Below are 16,405 nucleotides of genomic sequence, written 5' to 3' on the forward strand. Positions count from 1 at the left end.
GTGCCCAAGGTGACTAGCAAATAAAATACTATAAAATCTATAACAGTATTACAAGACAAGATGATGATGTTATGTAGTCAAATATATCCGCTGCCTCCACTAAGAAATGTGTCCAGGTGATCGGAAAACTCTCCACAGCCAGGCATCCACAATGGCTGGTTCACACATTCAAGTCAATCGCTTGATCTGCAGTCAGCCAGCGATGGACATGCATGAGTAAACTGGCACCCAGATGCTCTCCAGGGTGGGTCTCAAGCTGCCCCCAGCCTCCTGCACTTTGCACCCAGAGGACGGCTTCTCCAGCCCAGGAGCCTCGGGCCTCCCGGAGCTGCCACGCAGGCAGCACCCACGCCATCTCAAACCCCGCTTTTCCCTTCATGTTTCTGCTGGCAGGTGAGGCCGGGAGAGAAGCGTGTGGACGCCCCTTTTTCTTCTCCCTCCTGCTTCAGCTGGAGGAAAGCCCCTCATGGAGCAGAAGGAGTGTGGGAAACAGCCAGTGCCATCAACCTCTGCACCAGGTGAGTCACTGTGGGTCACTTCAAGCAGGTTCCCCAAATAAGAAGCAATGTGAGGAGGCACTCAGAGCCCCAATCCAGTGATTCACTCCCCCGTGAGAGTGGAGGGAGGCACTTTTGAATGCGTGAACACACCCGAGGTGGCCAAGGCCTTCCTTCTGGGTGAGGCCTCTCGTCTTCGCTCCTCATAACCCCACCGCTGAGCCTCTTTGACCCACATTTCTTACGCAGGCAGATGCTGCAAGAGCACATCATGGGGCTTACCAAAGCCATCCTCCCCCTACAACAAATTAAAGTGCACCAGAAAGCTTTTGAGAGAGGATCCACAGAAGCTTCATGCACTTCCCGATCCTGCAGGGATGCACGCATGCACAGAAGTGTGTTGAGCTCCCTTCCACTTCTTGAAGTCTAGACCACAGCAGTGGCAGTAAAGTATGGGCTGGCCATGCACCTGAAGCAGGAGAAAGGGCCCCTTCCTCAGTGAGCGACTTCTTCAGGGTGAATTCCATGCTGACATTTTAATGTTGCAAGGCTCAACTGACAGCAGAGAAAGATGCTGCCCACACTGACCGACCCAGAGGAAGTGCAGTGAACGGGGCAGATGGATTTAGATCAGCAATAAAAAAGGCCGATTTAAAACACTGATTTAAATCAAGTTTCCTACTGATAAGTCTTCATATATTTCCTAAGTAAGGGGGCACATCTGACCACTAAGCTGTGTTAAATGTAAAACTAAATAGAATACTACTGACAGTCGTTGTTTCTTATAGCCAGGCCTTGTATCTCTTTGTCGCACTGTATATGTTTTGTGCACTCTCCTTTTCTACCTGTAGAGGGAACATCTTTAAAATATTCCCATGCAGGGTCTTTCTTACAACCAGCAGCCATGACAGTCTGTGAGGCTAAGTATGGGAATACAGGAACCAGGGATAATTTAGTCTTCTCCTTCCCATTTCATTCGGTCTTGGCCCAGCCCACCATCCCAGAAGGAGAGTAGCAAACAAAAATGAAATGTCCATGACTGATAGATCAAACTGAAGCCTCACAGCCACTGGGCAGACGAGGCTGGGTTATGTAAATGTACATACTTGAGAAATAATCAAATTGGTAGTTCTTTTACCTAGAAACATTTTTAACTCAATGTATATGACAGAGGCACCGATTCAGATAAGAGGTTAATTGCAAGACCTATCATGCCTACACCCAGTTTATTTCATATTAGTCAAGTTATTTCTAAAGATAGGGATGAGGAGCCTGTGGCCCTCCACATGTTGCTGGACTGCAAGTCCCACCATCCCACACCATTAGCTATCCTGACTAGCAATGATGGGAGTTGAAGTCCAAAAACATCTGGAGGAGCATACATTCCCCACCGTGCTCTAGGAGAAACTAAGTATTTTAAAAATTCAATTTAGATTTTTAAAAATCTTTTTTTAATCACTGATTTTATCCACCCTGGCCAAGGAAAGAAACTGGCTTGGCTTGTTCTTAACAGTGCTCGTTCTTCTTGTCCTTAACTGTGGCTCCAAAGGATCACCCTTTGGATTTAATTCAGTTTAAATTCCAGTCCCAGGCTGGCCAACTGGGTCAAGAGAAAAGAGAGGGTGGAAAACGTGCCCACTCCCCCACCATCAGTATGTGGGCTGTAGGGCCCAGTGAAATGATTGCTTGGTGCACATGCACCCCACTCTGCTCCAAACCTGCTTGCAGCACACTTTGGTGCCACTTGCAGAGTTCAGATTTGGGGAGGGAGGAGAGGAGGGCAAGCCAGTGGAGGAGGACCCCGCTGTGGCACTGAGGAGACTGCCGGTGCGCTTCTACCGCCTTCCCATTCTACAGCTCTGCCACACTTATCTATTTTAGGAAGATCTAGACCGCCCTTCGCTCACAAAAATGAGTTAAGAACGTAAGAAGAGCCCTGACATTGGATCACACCAAGGTCCATCTAGTCCAGCATTCCAGTCACAGAGTAGCCAACCAGTTCCTGAGCAGTATAAAAACATAAAACTGCACATAATCGGCACAATATAAAACTATTTTTAAAAGTCCATCAGCTTTTGCCTTGCTTTTGAAAGAGCAGCTTCTCCACTCTTGCAGGAAAAGCTGCTTTTGAGCCCCCCACCCCACCCTTTATCTACTTATCCCACTTATGTCCTGCACTTTCTCCAAAGAGCACAGGGCAGAATATGTGGGTCATGCTAGTTTATCCTCACGATCCTAGAGGTTCACGGCTGAAGTCGAAGCTGGGCTCCCTCCTTCCTTCCCTCCCTCCCAGTGCAACTCTCTCTCTCTCCCTCCCTCCTGTGGTGTTCAGTAGTGTTGCATTCAGAAACACCCTTTGGATATGGCTGCATAAAGAAAGCCAGTAAAAAACCCGATTCCATGTGCATCTCATGACTGGACTTCTGAGAATTCTCGTGGGTCACAGGTGGGCCTAATGGTGGAAGCAGCAGGCTGCACAGCACCTCGTACAGGCTTTGTAACCCGAAACCTGATGGCAGCGGCAGAACATCCCTAGCTCCCACTTCTGTCTGTCTATCTGTCTCTGCTAGAAGAAGAAATTCTAATCCGAGGAGCAGGAACAAGGTGATGGGAGAGGATCCTGCACTCACATGGCTTTTCCTAGCAAGGTTGCAGCAGCAGCAGCAGCAGCACTTGAACTGGGGGTGTCAGCTGAACATGGGCAGCAAGAAGGATGCCCTTTACGGAAGATGGCAACTGATGCCGGCGCTGGGCCTGTGGACCACAGAAAGGCTTTATGCTGCAGCTCCTGCGTTTAGGGATTTGGGCCCTTTGGGCCAACCCTGGCTGCCTTCTCAATTCCACAAAACGAGAAGGGAGGCTGGAAGCAGCACATGGCTCGCCTAATCACCCCCCTCCCCCGGCCCCTTCCTCCCTCCTCCGCCAAGACGTTCCTGAACCAGTGTGTCTGCCCATCCTAGGCACCTCCCCTCTTCTTCAGTCAAAAAGCCCCACAACCCAGCTTTCTCTCTCTGCCGCCCCCAGTACAGTCTGTCCCACTTACCCAGGGTTCGCTCCATCTCTCAAGTCCTGCAGCCCTCAGAGCCCTGCTTGGGTCTGCTTACCAGCCTCCTTCAGTTTCTTTATACCTTCTCCACCTCTGGGCGAGGTCACACATGCCACTACTCATGTTGTGTGGTGGCTGCAGCGGCTGCTCAGCCACCAGATCATGTGAAACTGTCACCGTCAGTCATTGGACAGGGACTCACCAGAGGTCTTGGCCTCCACCACTTCAAGTGAGTGTTCCAAAATGAACAGAAGCCACACAGAAGAGGCACCCCTGGGAGACTCCAAGCACCGGGATTTATTTAAACTTTACAGGCCACTTTTTGGCAAAAGCTCCCAAAGCGGTGCAGCACCACACTGAAGAGATACAGTAAAACAACAAAGGTCATCCCAAAAAAGAGCACCGCACCACACAATTGACAATAGGGCCAAAGGATCCACCATTCAGGAGGTGCTAATTAATCCAAAGTTGAAGGCCTATCTAAGCAAGCTCACAAAAGGTTAAAAGGGAAGAAGCTAGATGAGCCTCCTGAGGGAGTTCCAAGTCTGGGCCCCACAACCAAGAAGGCCCTGTTGTAGGGATCCACCAGCTGCCCTTTAGATGGGGGAGGAATGTGGAAAAGGGCATCTTCAGCAGTTCCCAAAGGGTGAGCAGGTGGTCCTTGAAGTACCACGGCACACCTGAGTCTTCAGAGGGTATGCGACCCCATCCAGAACAGTCTGTATCTCCAATCCTGGGGTGGCTTTCCTGCTGGCCAAAAGCACTTCCACCTCTGTTTGTTAGCCCACATCCAGCCTGTAACAGGCCCCAGGCATGGATTCAGGACCTCCACTGCCTCCTTGGATCTGACAGGAAGGGGAGAGAGACGGCTGCGCTCATATGCATACAGTACCCCAGACAACCTCCCCCAGTGGTTTCTTGGAGGTAATAATCAGCATGGAGAAGATAGAATCATAGAATAGTAGGGTTGGAAGGGGCCTACAAAGCCATCGAGCTCAACCCCCTGCTCAATGCAGGAATCCAAGTCAGAGCATCCCTGCCAGATGGCTGTCCAGTCTCATCTTGAACGCCTCCAGTGTTCAAGATGCAACCCTGAAGGACACCACAGGCCAAGGAGAAGAGCAGGAGGGACACAAGATGTCTGAATGTGTCCATTACTCCTGGTTTGGGCCTTTGCTGGCTGGCTATTAAAGATGCCGATTTCTAACCCACCTTTCCCAACAGGATTCTGGCAGTTTACTATTTTAAGAGGGAACAAATGCCAAAATAAAACAAAGTAGACTAAAACAAAAATATACACTACGCTCTCTGATCCTGAAAACCTCCATCAAAGAAGACTGGCAGTTAACCCAAGAGATTGTCACGGTAGGAAGAGGTGCAGGAAATCCCCTACGTAAGGGCCCAGAGGTCCTGCACCCTCCACAGGGAATTTTTTTAATTATTATTTATTTATTTAATTTCTTAATCGCCCAACCTAGGCGATGTACAATGGTACAATTTAAAACAGTAAAATTATACATTAAAACCGGAGTTCCCTAGGGAGGGAGTTCCACAGAGTGGGGGCCACCACAGAGAAGGCCCTCTCCTTTGTCCTCACCAGCCTAGCAGTCCTGGCTGATGGGACAGAGAGAAGGCCATCCGAGGCTGATCTTGTTAAGCAGCATGTCTGGTGCTGCTGGAGGCGCTCCTTAAGATAGGCTGGGCCGGAACCGCATAGGGTTTTAAAGGTCAAAACCAACACCTTGAATTTGGCCTGGAAAACAACTGGTAACCAGTGCAACTCCTTCAGCACTGGAGTGATGTGATCATGCCGGCGGCTGCCTTTAACCAGGCGAGCCACTGCATTCTGCACCAGCTGCAGCTTCTGAACCGTCTTCAAGGGTAACCCCACATAGAGCGCATTACAGTAGTCTACATGAGAGAAGACCAGGGCATGTACTACTGATGGGAGCAGATGGTCGGGAAGGTAGGGGCGCAACTGCTGTATCAGATGGAGTTGGTACAATGCTGTACGGCTCACGGCTGACACCTGAGCCTCCATGGACAGCTGGGAGTCTAAAATGACCCCCAGGCTGCAGACCTCGTTTTTCAAGGGTAGCTGTACCCTATTCAACACCAGGTCAACATCCCGCAACCTACTCTTGTCTCCCACCCGAAGTACCTCGGTCTTGTCAGGGTTCAGCTTCAGCTTATTCCTCCCCATCCAGCCACTCACCGTCTCCAGACATTTAGACAGGGATTCCACGGCCAACCCTGGTGAAGATTTGAATGAGAGGCAGAGCTGCGTGTCATCCATATATTGATGACACCACACCCCAAACCTGATGATAGCCCCCAGCAGCTTCACATAGATGTTAAATAGCATCGGGGAGAGGATGGAACCCTGTGGCACCCCACAAGTGAGTGACCACAGGTCCAACACCTCCTCTCCCAGGGCTACCCTCTGGTACCTGCCGGAGAGGAAGGACCAGAACCACCGTAATACGATGCCTCCAAAGCCCAAGCCCTCCAGGCGGTTCAGGAGGATACCGTGGTCAACGGTATCGAAAGCCGCTGAGAGGTCACGGAGAACAAGGAAGGAGCATTCGCCCCTGTCCAAAGCCCTCCTGATATCATCCACCAAAGCAACCAAGGCCGTTTCTGTCCCACGCCCAGGCCTGAGGCCCGACTGAAATGGATCTAGATAATTGGCTTCTTCCAAGTGTGCCTTCAACTGCATTGCCCCCACCTGCTCAATCACCTTGCCCCAAAATGGCAGATTCGGGACTGGGTGAAAGTTGTTAAAAACTTGGGGATCCAAGGAGGGCTTCTTTAAGAGCGGTCTTCACTGGCTGCCGCTTCCTCCTCTGGTGGCACGCCAGACCGTGAGGGCAGAAGGACCAGCTGCTGTCTGCACTGCAAGGTGCTGCGCTGCCCTGGATCCTGTCATCAGTCCAAAGGCCCCACCCTGAACAGGTGAAGCACAATGCAAGGATGGCCTCCTGCCAGCTGTTCCCACTCCAGCCATCACTGGAAGCATCCTTCAGGTGCCCTGGGCCCACAAAGCCAGGCAGGCAGCCAGGAGGTCTGGAGCCTTCTCATTGGTGGCATCCACCTCGTGGAAGGTGCTGCCAAGATCAGTCAGGCTCCGACCCAAGACTGTGTTAGGCAGCATGCAAAAGCATTAAGAAGTATCTGCTTAAAAGTTCAAATGGCCCATGGGTGTTCCTTTTTAGCTCTTGCAGTGAACTGCTGTCCTTACGCACTGCTACTATTGTTGCTCTTTATTCATTTGAGTTTTAAGATTGTTTTAAATATTTTTGCCTGTTCATTGCTTTGAGTTGCCCGTCAGGGAAAGAGGTGGGACATAAGCTTTAAAAAGGGGGGGGGGCCCTCCAGGCCCGCATCTGCAGCTTCTGGCAGCCTCTCCGTTTAGAAATTAAGCACCTGGGAGCATCGAATTCTCCCAAACTGGCAAAAGCCCAAGTGCACTGTGGTTGCCGCAGGGGCATTTCAGCATCTGATGCTGAAGCCCAGGAGTGGAATTGTTTCCCAGCTCTGCACAGGACTGGTGTGTGTGTGTGTGAGAGAGAGGGAGGGAGACAGACAGACACACACACACACACATAGAAATGATAGAACTATGGAGCTTATTGAAAAGTTAGCCTAGCTAAAGGGGCCTGAGTTTATCAAGTAAAATATCACACTGGGGCAGATTCACACACATATTTGCATCATTCAGCAGCTGAAAGCTGAACATGCAAAACGCCCCTGCCCTTACTCAGATGTGTGCTCTGGGGTGGCCAGATAATGTGAAAGATCCACCGGGGTGCTTAATTGGGAATGGCCATTTCACACCTATGTGAGTCATCATCCTATGCTGGAGTCCATGAACAGATAAAGGTGCCTGAGGAAATTCTCCTCTTCCGACTGCTGATTTGGGGGACATGGAAAAGTTTGTGTTCATATCCCAATTCAGTCTTAAGGCTGACTTGGTGGCTTTGGGCCAGATATCTTCCCAATCCATAAAATGGACATCTCCCATAGTCAGATGGAATGTTCCCAGTGGCACTCCGGCCTGACTAGAACAGGCCCCTGTCTCAAAGGAGCCAAGCGGCTAAGCCAGGGTAGAGGAAGCCCCGTGGCTCCATTGTCCCAGGGTAAGGACATTTCCCTTCAGGGCCATCTCCCCAAGGGAAGAGGCCAGGACCACTCAATGGCACCCCAAGCAACAGTGGAGGAAAATGCCGTCTCCACAGCAACAGGCCTGGCACCCAAGCCAGGCCTCAGCTTAGGCAAGCCTAGCACCAGGCCAACTTCTCTCTCCTGCTCAAGTCCCACCTGGGAAGCAGGCCTCCGGCACACGCCAACCCTCTCTTCACACCTTTCAGATACCGAGAGGATCTGGGGCGCATCCAAAAATTCATTCTGTCCACCTCCTGGTTCTTTAGTCCTCATCACTAACATGAATTTGACTCCCAAGAGGCCCCAAACCTGCACTGAAGTAAAAAGTAACTTGCATTACTTTTTAGTCACCCCAATTAAGAAAGGAAAACAAAGAAAGAAAAGAATAGCCTCTGATATTTGACAGAGCAAAACACTTGTTTTTTCTTGCTTTGTAGTATGACAGTAAAGCAGTGTGTGTACCAAAGAATTTCCAAATATTTAGTTTAAAATGTGTGCTTCCTTAAAACTGAGAATACAGATTTTCACATTTAGGTATCATGTGGTTTGTAATTATCACATAAAAACCACCTCACTTTTCAAATATAAACATTTTCAGAATGTAAAAGCTCAGTAGCAAAGTTGTAAGATTTGTAAGAACGTAAGAACAGCCTGGCTGGATTAGACCAAAAGTTAATCAGTCCAGCATTTTGTTCCCAGAATGGCCAACAAGATGCCCAAGCAGGACATGAGCGCAACAGCCCCCTCCCTCCCACGTCTGGGGTGCAGTGTCACCAATATGCCGATGACACGTAGCTCTAATTCTCGTTTAAATCCTCACCAAGGGTGGCTGTAGAAATCCTGTCCAAGTGTCTGGAGCCGGTGAGTGGCTGGATGGGAAGGAATAAGCTGAAACTGAACCCTGACAAAAACGAAGTACTTTTGGCGCGAGACAAGGGGAGGTTGGGGGATGTTGAGCTGGTGCTGAATGGGGTGTGGCTGCCCCTGACGGGCCAGATCCGCAGCCTGGGGGTCATTTTAGACTCCCAGCTGACCATGGAGGCTCAGGTGTCAGCTGTTAGGTGCTGTACCAACTCCATCTGATATGGCGGCTGCGCCCCTACCTCCCTACCCACCTGCTCCCCTCAGCAGTTCATACCCTGGTCAGCTCTCACCTAGACTACTGTAATGCACTCTATGTGGGGCTACCCTTCAAGATGGTTTGGAAATTGCAGCTGGTGCAGAATGCGGCAGCTCACCTGATTAAAGGCAGCCATCAGCAAGATCACATCACTTGAGTGCTGAGTTGCACTGGTTACCAGTTGTTTTCCGGGCCCATTTCAAGGTGTTGGTATTGACCTTTAAAACCCTATATGGTTCTGGCCCAGTCTAACTTAAGGAGCACCTCCAGCAACACCAGGGATGCTGCTCAACGAGATCGGCCTCCGAAGGCTTTCTGTCTGTCCCATCAGCCAGGACTGCTAGGCTGGTGAGGACTAGGGAGAGGGCATTTACTGTGGTGGCCCCCACTCTGTGGAACACCCTCCCTAGTGACCTCTGCCATGCCCCCTCTTTGATGAGCTTCTGCCGGGCTTTGAAAACCTGGCTGTCCAGGCAGGCACTTGGGGTGGGCTAGGGTTTTTAGAGCAGTGTTGTTTTGTTCAGTTGATTCTATTGTATTTTGTGTTATTCTTATTGTATGCCGCCTAGAGAGCCCGGGTAGCTGGCCAGATGGGCGGCTAATAAATAAATAAATGTTCCTCAGCAACTGCTGCACATGGGCATCCTGCCTCTGATACCAGAGGGTAAAACACAGCCATCACGACTGCTAGTCCTTTATCACTGCTGCCGCCACCGCCGCCTCTATGAATTTATCCAATCCTCGTTTAAAGCTGTCCAAGTCGTGGCCATCACTGCATCTTGTGACAGTGAATTCCACAGTTCAGCCTTTGCCAGCCTGCAGTTCTCCAGATGTTTTGGACTACAACTCCCAGCATTCCTGACCACTGGCCATAGTGATGGGAGCTGAGGTCCAAAACCTCTGAAGGGTGCCAGGCTGGGGAAGGCTGCCAGGTTAACTGTGTTGTGTGTGACGTACTCCCTTTTATCTGTCCCAAATCTTCTACCACAGGTTCTAGTATTACGAGAGAAATTATACATATTATGCGTAATTTTATACACCTCTATCATGTCCACCACTACTCAGCATTTTTCTAAGCTAAGAAGCCCCAAACATCATAACCTTCCCTCACAGGGGAGTTGCTCCAGCCCCTTGATCATTTTGCTTGCCCTTTTCTGCACCTTTTCCAGCTCTACAATACCCTTTTTAAGGTACAGTAACCAGAACGGTCTTCAGTAATCCAAATGCGGTTTGATGACAGCCTTGTATAGAGCCTCATTCTCCGTGACAGTAGAGCAGTTTTCACCCAGGGATTGGGACACCGCTATTAGGGCCCCCAAGGTCTCGTCCACCAGCCTCTCTGCCTCACTCAGCTTTTCCACGTCAGCAACCTTGGCTTCAGGGCAACAAACCTGTTTCCTGAGAGCCAGGTGCTCATTGCACTAGAATCATAGAATCATAGAACAGTAGGGTTGGAAGGGGCCTACAAGGCCATCGAGTCCAACCCCCTGCTCAATGCAGGAATCCAAGTCAGAGCATCCCTGACAGATGGCTGTCCAGCCTCATCTTGAACGCCTCCAGTGGGGGAGAGCCCACCGCCTCCCACTAAACACACACCCGTGACTTCTATCCAGGAGGCAGATAGTCATAAATGTGACAATCAGTGCAATACACCGGATAGGCCCCATGCCTCTGCTGGCTTTTTACCTTCATAGCTGTTTTACTTTATTGGGTTTGTTTATCTGGAAAGTTGAGTTATTTACTGTCAGAAATGGGGGAAGGGCTGCTAAACTCGCACAGGTGCTTAGTTCACCCAAGTGCTTAACTTATTACTTTGACGCTTTTGTCTCTGGGGCTCCCCCTCACACTCATAGAGAGTTCACTCTTTTTGCTGTGCCCTTGTTCACATTCATGTGATAATTAATACGTTAATGATGACTTAAATGAATTAAACAAATGGTCAGCACTTACTTTATCCTCATACTGGTGCGTCACTCACCTGTGTGCTTAACTTAATACCTTCATGCTTCCTGAGCTAGAGTATCCCCTCATGCTCATCAGCCCTCTCTCAAATGAAGGGGCCCCCAAAGGGACCCTCTCCAAAGAAGTAAGCCCTGAATTTAAGTCCCCCTTTAATAAACATCTGCAACCTGAATACCTCATGAGAATACACATTTACGTTTATATCCCACCTTTCCTCCAAAGAGCAAAACAGGCAACATATATGGTTTCTCCCAACAACCCTGTGAGGTAGGTTAGACTGAGAGAGAACGCCTGGCCCAAGGTCACCCAGTGAGCTTCATGGCTGACTGGAGATCTGAGCCCAGGTCTCCCTACTCCTAGTCCAGCACTCTGACCACTACACTACACTGGGCTGCTCCTCTTAAAAGGGCAGTTGGACAGTAGAATCACAGTGCCATGTTTGTTTGTGTAGGATAAATGTGGACAGGGAAGAAGAGGAAAATACGAAGAGTCCTGATGCTGGATCCAACCAAAAGCCTCTCTGGTCTAGGATTCTGTTACTACAATGGCCAACCAGATGCCCACAGGAAGCCCTCAAGCAGCACATGAGTGCAAGAGCCCCCTCCCCCACCCATGTTCCCCAGCAACTGGCATGCAAATGCATACTGCCTCCAACGCGAGCGCGACTGCAAGAGTGGGATTGTGCACACTGGTCCCACCCACCCAACCTCCACACATCATTTGCCCAAACCTACGAAGAGATCCTGTGCTGTGCAAATCCCCCCTCCTCATGATCATCGGATGAATGCCTGAACAGTGCTGATGTGTTACAGGACCACACATTTGTATTGAGCATTTTGTAGACGAGCTGAGCAGGGAGCCCATCCCAGTCTATATTAAACCAGGGTTCAGACCTTGCTGTAATTCAGTCCTAGCTCACGCTGAAACACAGTATAATCAGGATTTCTTCCAGCTAAAGATGTAGGGAAAAAGCAGTGCAATTCCCCACCCCTGGAAATCTTGAGGGATCCTGTAGAAATTGTCAAGCCCCTTAAAATTGCATCAAAATGGTCAACACATGTATGACTTGTGAAAGCAAGTCATGGGTTTCTATTTTTGCTCCTCCGTTTTTTGGTTACATTCACAGACACACATTGAGCGAGTTCCGACCCAGCCATGGTGGTTTATTAACCATACACAAACCACACTCACTAACCACCTGCTGTAAGATGGTTAACAGAGCTAACCGTGGCTTAGCATGGCGCCTGAACAGAACCCATGGTTAACAGATCGCTTCCATAGCGCTCTGTGGCAAGAGCAGCCTAAAGCGGCCATTACAGGAGCGGGGCTGCTGTTGGTGGCCATTTTCCTCCTTCCTACTGATTCTGTTACAAAAATAAGTAAAAAATAAAAACATTGAAAAATTGCACAAAATCACCATATTCTAGAATGTGCATTTGTGCAAAACCCAAGTATATCGCTAAAATGCGCATTTTAGTGATATACAGGGATGTGTGTTTTAGTGATATACGTCGGTTTGCGCAAATGCGCATTTTAGCTATATGGCGATTTTGCGCAATTTTTCAACATTTTAATTTATTTTTAATTATTTTTGTAATGGAATCAGAAGGAGGGAAGAAAATGGCCGCCAACAGCAGCCCCGCTCCTGTAATGGCTGTGTGTGCTGCTGAGGCTGCTGGGATGCATGAGAGAGCGGTGCGAGGACTGCAGGAGGAAGGGTGGTTAGAGTGGTAGGCTAACCACGCTGCAGAACATGGTTAGCTGCACATGTGGCAGGGGCTCTCGCAGTAGTTGGTGCTAACCACCTGGCACCGTGGTTAGCCTAACCACCCTGCTACAATGTGTGTCTGAACAGGGTCAGTTTTTACTAGAAATTAAGTACAACATTGAATGTGGAGATGTGAAAAAATAAAAGTGGAAAGAAGGGGAGCAAGGCAAAGAGGAGGAAACTCCACCATCACCCTGGCACCCCAGCCTACACCCCCCATCCTGATCTAACTAAGGAGATCTAAGCGGACATCTCTCTGAGAGCAATGCCCTGTGGCAGGACTCCATCTGCACTGTCATGGCATCTGACTTATCCCCCAGGACCTGACCCACTCCTACCAGCTCCCTAGACCCATTTCAGCACCCAGAGCATGTACACACAGAACACCCACTGTACTCACCTGCGGGTGTCTCAAACAGACTGAGGTCTTCAGTGTCATACAGGAGATACTCCCAAGCCCCTCAGCACCCTGAATTCTATCCTGTTAACACTCACTTTTAACAGGGGGAGAAAAAGGGAGGTCCTCACCCTGCAGGGCGACCAGCTTGCAATTCCCTGGCATCGCGTCCTTCTGCGTTTGAACCCCTTCTGCCATCTGGTAGTGCCTCCAGCAGGAAACAGAGCTTAGCAGCCTCAAAGCACCTACAAGATCAAGCAGGCCTGGCAATCAACACCCCACAACTTGCAACTGAGCTTCAAAACACATCCTGGCGTGGAAGCGGTAGCAATGAGGCAACGACCCTATGGAGGTAACGGCCAGTCTGTTCTGAGCCATCGAGCCCTTTGGGGCAACGGGACTGTCGAACTTGTCCTCTTGCCCTTTCCTTCACGTCCCACCTAACGGATCAGATGTCCCTCCACTGACGCCAGAGGTAAGCGGTTGAGCTCGCTGGGAAGCGTTCAAGAGCGTGTGCACAAAAACATCCCCTTCGATTCCAGATTAAGGCGTGTAAGATAATTATCCACCTCTGGTTACAAACTCACAAGCAGCGATACAGACTCGGAGACTCAAGCAATCCAACTCAATCAATAAACAAATCCACGTGCCAAAGCGAACTTGGGCGTGCTCCACAAAGGCCACTTGCACTCACGGCCTTCAAGGTCAGGGGAGGGGGATCCTAGCGACAGTGTCTGGACTAGCCAAGGGGCCTTTGCGAGGGGGCAGACCCCCATCACAGACCCGCACACCGCACATCTCCAAAGGCCTCTGCACCAGCTGCAGCTCGCCGTGCGAAGGCAACAAGCGCATCGCCTGGAGACACACATCGACCCAAGGGGCTCCGGGCCGCTGAGAGGGAATCTGGAGGCAAACCCGGGCCTGCTGCTGTGGCAAGGGTGGCCCTAAGGCCCCCAGGCGACTTCCGGGGGCCAAGGCCCGCAGAGCCTTCCCTTTCCGTCAAGCGGGCGAGACTGGCGGCCGCGGAGAGGGCTCTGCCGAGCGGGCTCAAAGCGCCCCAGCTTTACCCCGGACTCGCTTCTGTTTCGAAGCCGCAGCAGGCGCCGAGGAAACGGCCCTCCCCCGCGCCCTGAGCGGCTCCGCCTCGGGCGCGAAGGCCGCAGCGCCCACCGGCCGCCGGGAGCCCGGCCGCGGCGGTCCGCGGCAGCCCCTGCTCGCGGGCGCAGGGCCAGCGCCCCGCCGCGCGCCGGCCCTTCCCCGCCGCGTCCACGCGGCTGCGCGTGACGGGGCGCCCGCCCGGCCGCCGGCACGGGGCGGCTCCCGCGGCCCGCCCGCCTGCGTCGCCCGCCGGCCCGGCCCGGCGCGGCAGCGCGCCCCGAGGGAGCGGAGACCCCGGCTGCCGGCCGCGCGCGGGGCGGGCCGGCGCCCGCCCTTGCCCGGCGGCGAGGGCCGCGCGCGGGGCGACTCACCCCCGGGCGCGAGGGGGGCCCCGGCCGCCCCGCCGCTGCGCAGGCCCGCTGCACGGAGCGCCGGTCGGTCGGCCCGGGCAGCGGCGGCTCCCTTCGCACCCCCGGGCGGGGGGAGGGTCATAGTCACGCTCCGCGGCCGCTTTAAGGCCCTCGCGCCGGCCGCGGAGCGCGCTGGGAGGTGTAGTTCTCGGTCGCGCCCGCAGACGCTTCCTGCGGCAGAGCATCTCCGCCGCCAGCTGCGCGCGTGCGGGCGCCCCCCCCCCCCGCAGAACGCGGCCCTTGCGGGGCTGATCCTTCGCTACGCTGCCCCGCCTGCCCGTGCAGCGCCCCAGTTGCGGGGGGCAAGGGGACTCGGCGCTGCTTGCAGGCTCCTGCTGGGGGCTTCCGGGGTCACACAATCATGGAACAGTAGGGTTGGGGGGGGCCTACAATGCCATAGAGTCCACACCCCTGCTCAGTGCAGGAGTCAGAGCATCCCTGGCAGATGGCTGTCCAACCTCGTCTTGAAGGCCTCCAGGGAGGGAGAGCCCACCGCCTCCCTAGGGAATTGGTTCCATTGTCGTATTGCTCTTACAGTCAGGACGTTTTTCCTGATGTTCAGCTGGAATCAGGCTTCTGGTAACTTAAGCCCATGATTCCGTGTCCTGCACTCTGGGGTGATGGAGAAGAGATCCTGGCCTTCCTCACTGTGACAGCATTTCAAGGACTTGAAGAGCACTCTCCTGTCTCCCCTCAGTCTTCTCTTCTAGAGGCTAAACATGCCCAGTCCTTTCAGTCTCTCTTCATAGGGCTTTGTTTCCAGTCCCCTGATCATCTTTGTTGCCCTCCTCTGAACCCTCTCCAGTTTGTCTGCATCCTTCGTAAAATGTGGTGCCCAGAACTGGACACAGTACTCCAGATGAGGCCTAACCAGTGCTGAGTAGAGGGGAACTAGTACTTCCCGGGATTTGGAAGCGATGCTTCTATGAATACAGCCCAAAATAGCATTTGCCTTTTTTGCAGCCACATCACATTGTTGGCTCATTCAATTTGTGATCTACCACAATTCCAAGATCCTTCTCGCTTGTAGTGTTGCTGAGCCACGTATCCCCCATCTTGTAAGTGTGCATTTGGTTTCTTTTTCCTAGGTGCAGAACTTGGCATTTATCCCTATTAAATGTCATTCTGTTGTTTTCTGCCCAGCACTCCGGTCTATCCAGATCACTTTGAATTTTGTTTCTGTCTTCCAACGTATTAGCTATCCCGCCCAATTTGGTGTCATCTGCAAATTTGATCAGCATTCGCTGCACCTTCTCCTCCAAGTCATTCATAAAAATGTGGAAGAGCACTGGGCCCAGGACTGAGCCCTGCGGTACCCCACTCCTTACTTCTCCCCAGTTTGAAAAGGTCCCATTGATAAGCACTCTTTGAGTCCGATTCTGTAGCCAACTGTGGATCCACCGGATCGTTGTTTCATCTAGCCCACTTTGAGCTAGTTTGCTCATCAGGATATCATGGGGCACTTTGTCGAAAGCTTTGCTGAAGTCGAGGTATATGATGTCTACAGCATTCCCACAGTCTACAAGGGAGGTGACTTGATCAAAAAATGAGATCAGATTTGTCTGGCAGGACTTGTTTTTGACAAATCCATGTTGGCTTTGAGTAATCACGGCATTGTTGTCAAGCTGCTTCCAGATGGATTTCTTTATCATCTGCTCCAGAATAGTCCCAGGGATTGATGTCAGGCTGACTGGTCTGTCGTTCCCAGGTTCCTCCTTTTTACCCTTTTTGAAGACAGGGACCACATTAGCCCTCCTCCAGTCATCTGGCACTTCCCCCGTCCTCCATGATTTCTCAAAGAGAATACAAAGCAGTTCTCAGAGTTCTTCTACCAGTTCCTTTATTACTCTAGGATGCAGTTCATCTGGCCCTGGAGATTTGAACTCATTCCAAGTCATTAGGTGTTCCTTGACCATATGCCTATCGACCTCAAGCTGCAATCC

At 51.6% G+C, this 16,405-nt stretch overlaps 1 protein-coding gene across 9 annotated transcripts in view; it reads right to left on the reverse strand.

The window, feature by feature from the left end:
• Positions 1-14,688, reverse strand: part of LOC146345399 (uncharacterized) — a 36,474-nt gene extending 21,786 nt beyond the window's left edge. For 5 of the 9 annotated variants that reach the window (XM_084859672.1, XM_084859674.1, XM_084859671.1 and 2 more), the window contains exons 1-2: positions 14,424-14,614; positions 13,086-13,199 (exon numbers count right to left, since the gene is read on the reverse strand). In XM_084859672.1, coding sequence (XP_084715798.1) covers positions 13,086-13,199; positions 14,424-14,544 — 235 coding nt within the window. In that variant the 5' untranslated portion in view covers positions 14,545-14,614. Of the gene's footprint in view, positions 1-13,052; positions 14,207-14,423 lie in introns of those variants that run through there. The other 4 variants (XM_084859675.1, XM_084859669.1, XM_084859670.1 and 1 more) reach the window with 4 other exon arrangements.
• Between the last annotated feature and the right edge of the window lie 1,717 nt (positions 14,689-16,405).

This window comes from Heloderma suspectum, chromosome 5, assembly GCF_057233095.1.
Source record: "Heloderma suspectum isolate Gila_16-S chromosome 5, 16-S_ref, whole genome shotgun sequence".
NCBI lineage: Eukaryota > Metazoa > Chordata > Lepidosauria > Squamata > Helodermatidae > Heloderma > Heloderma suspectum.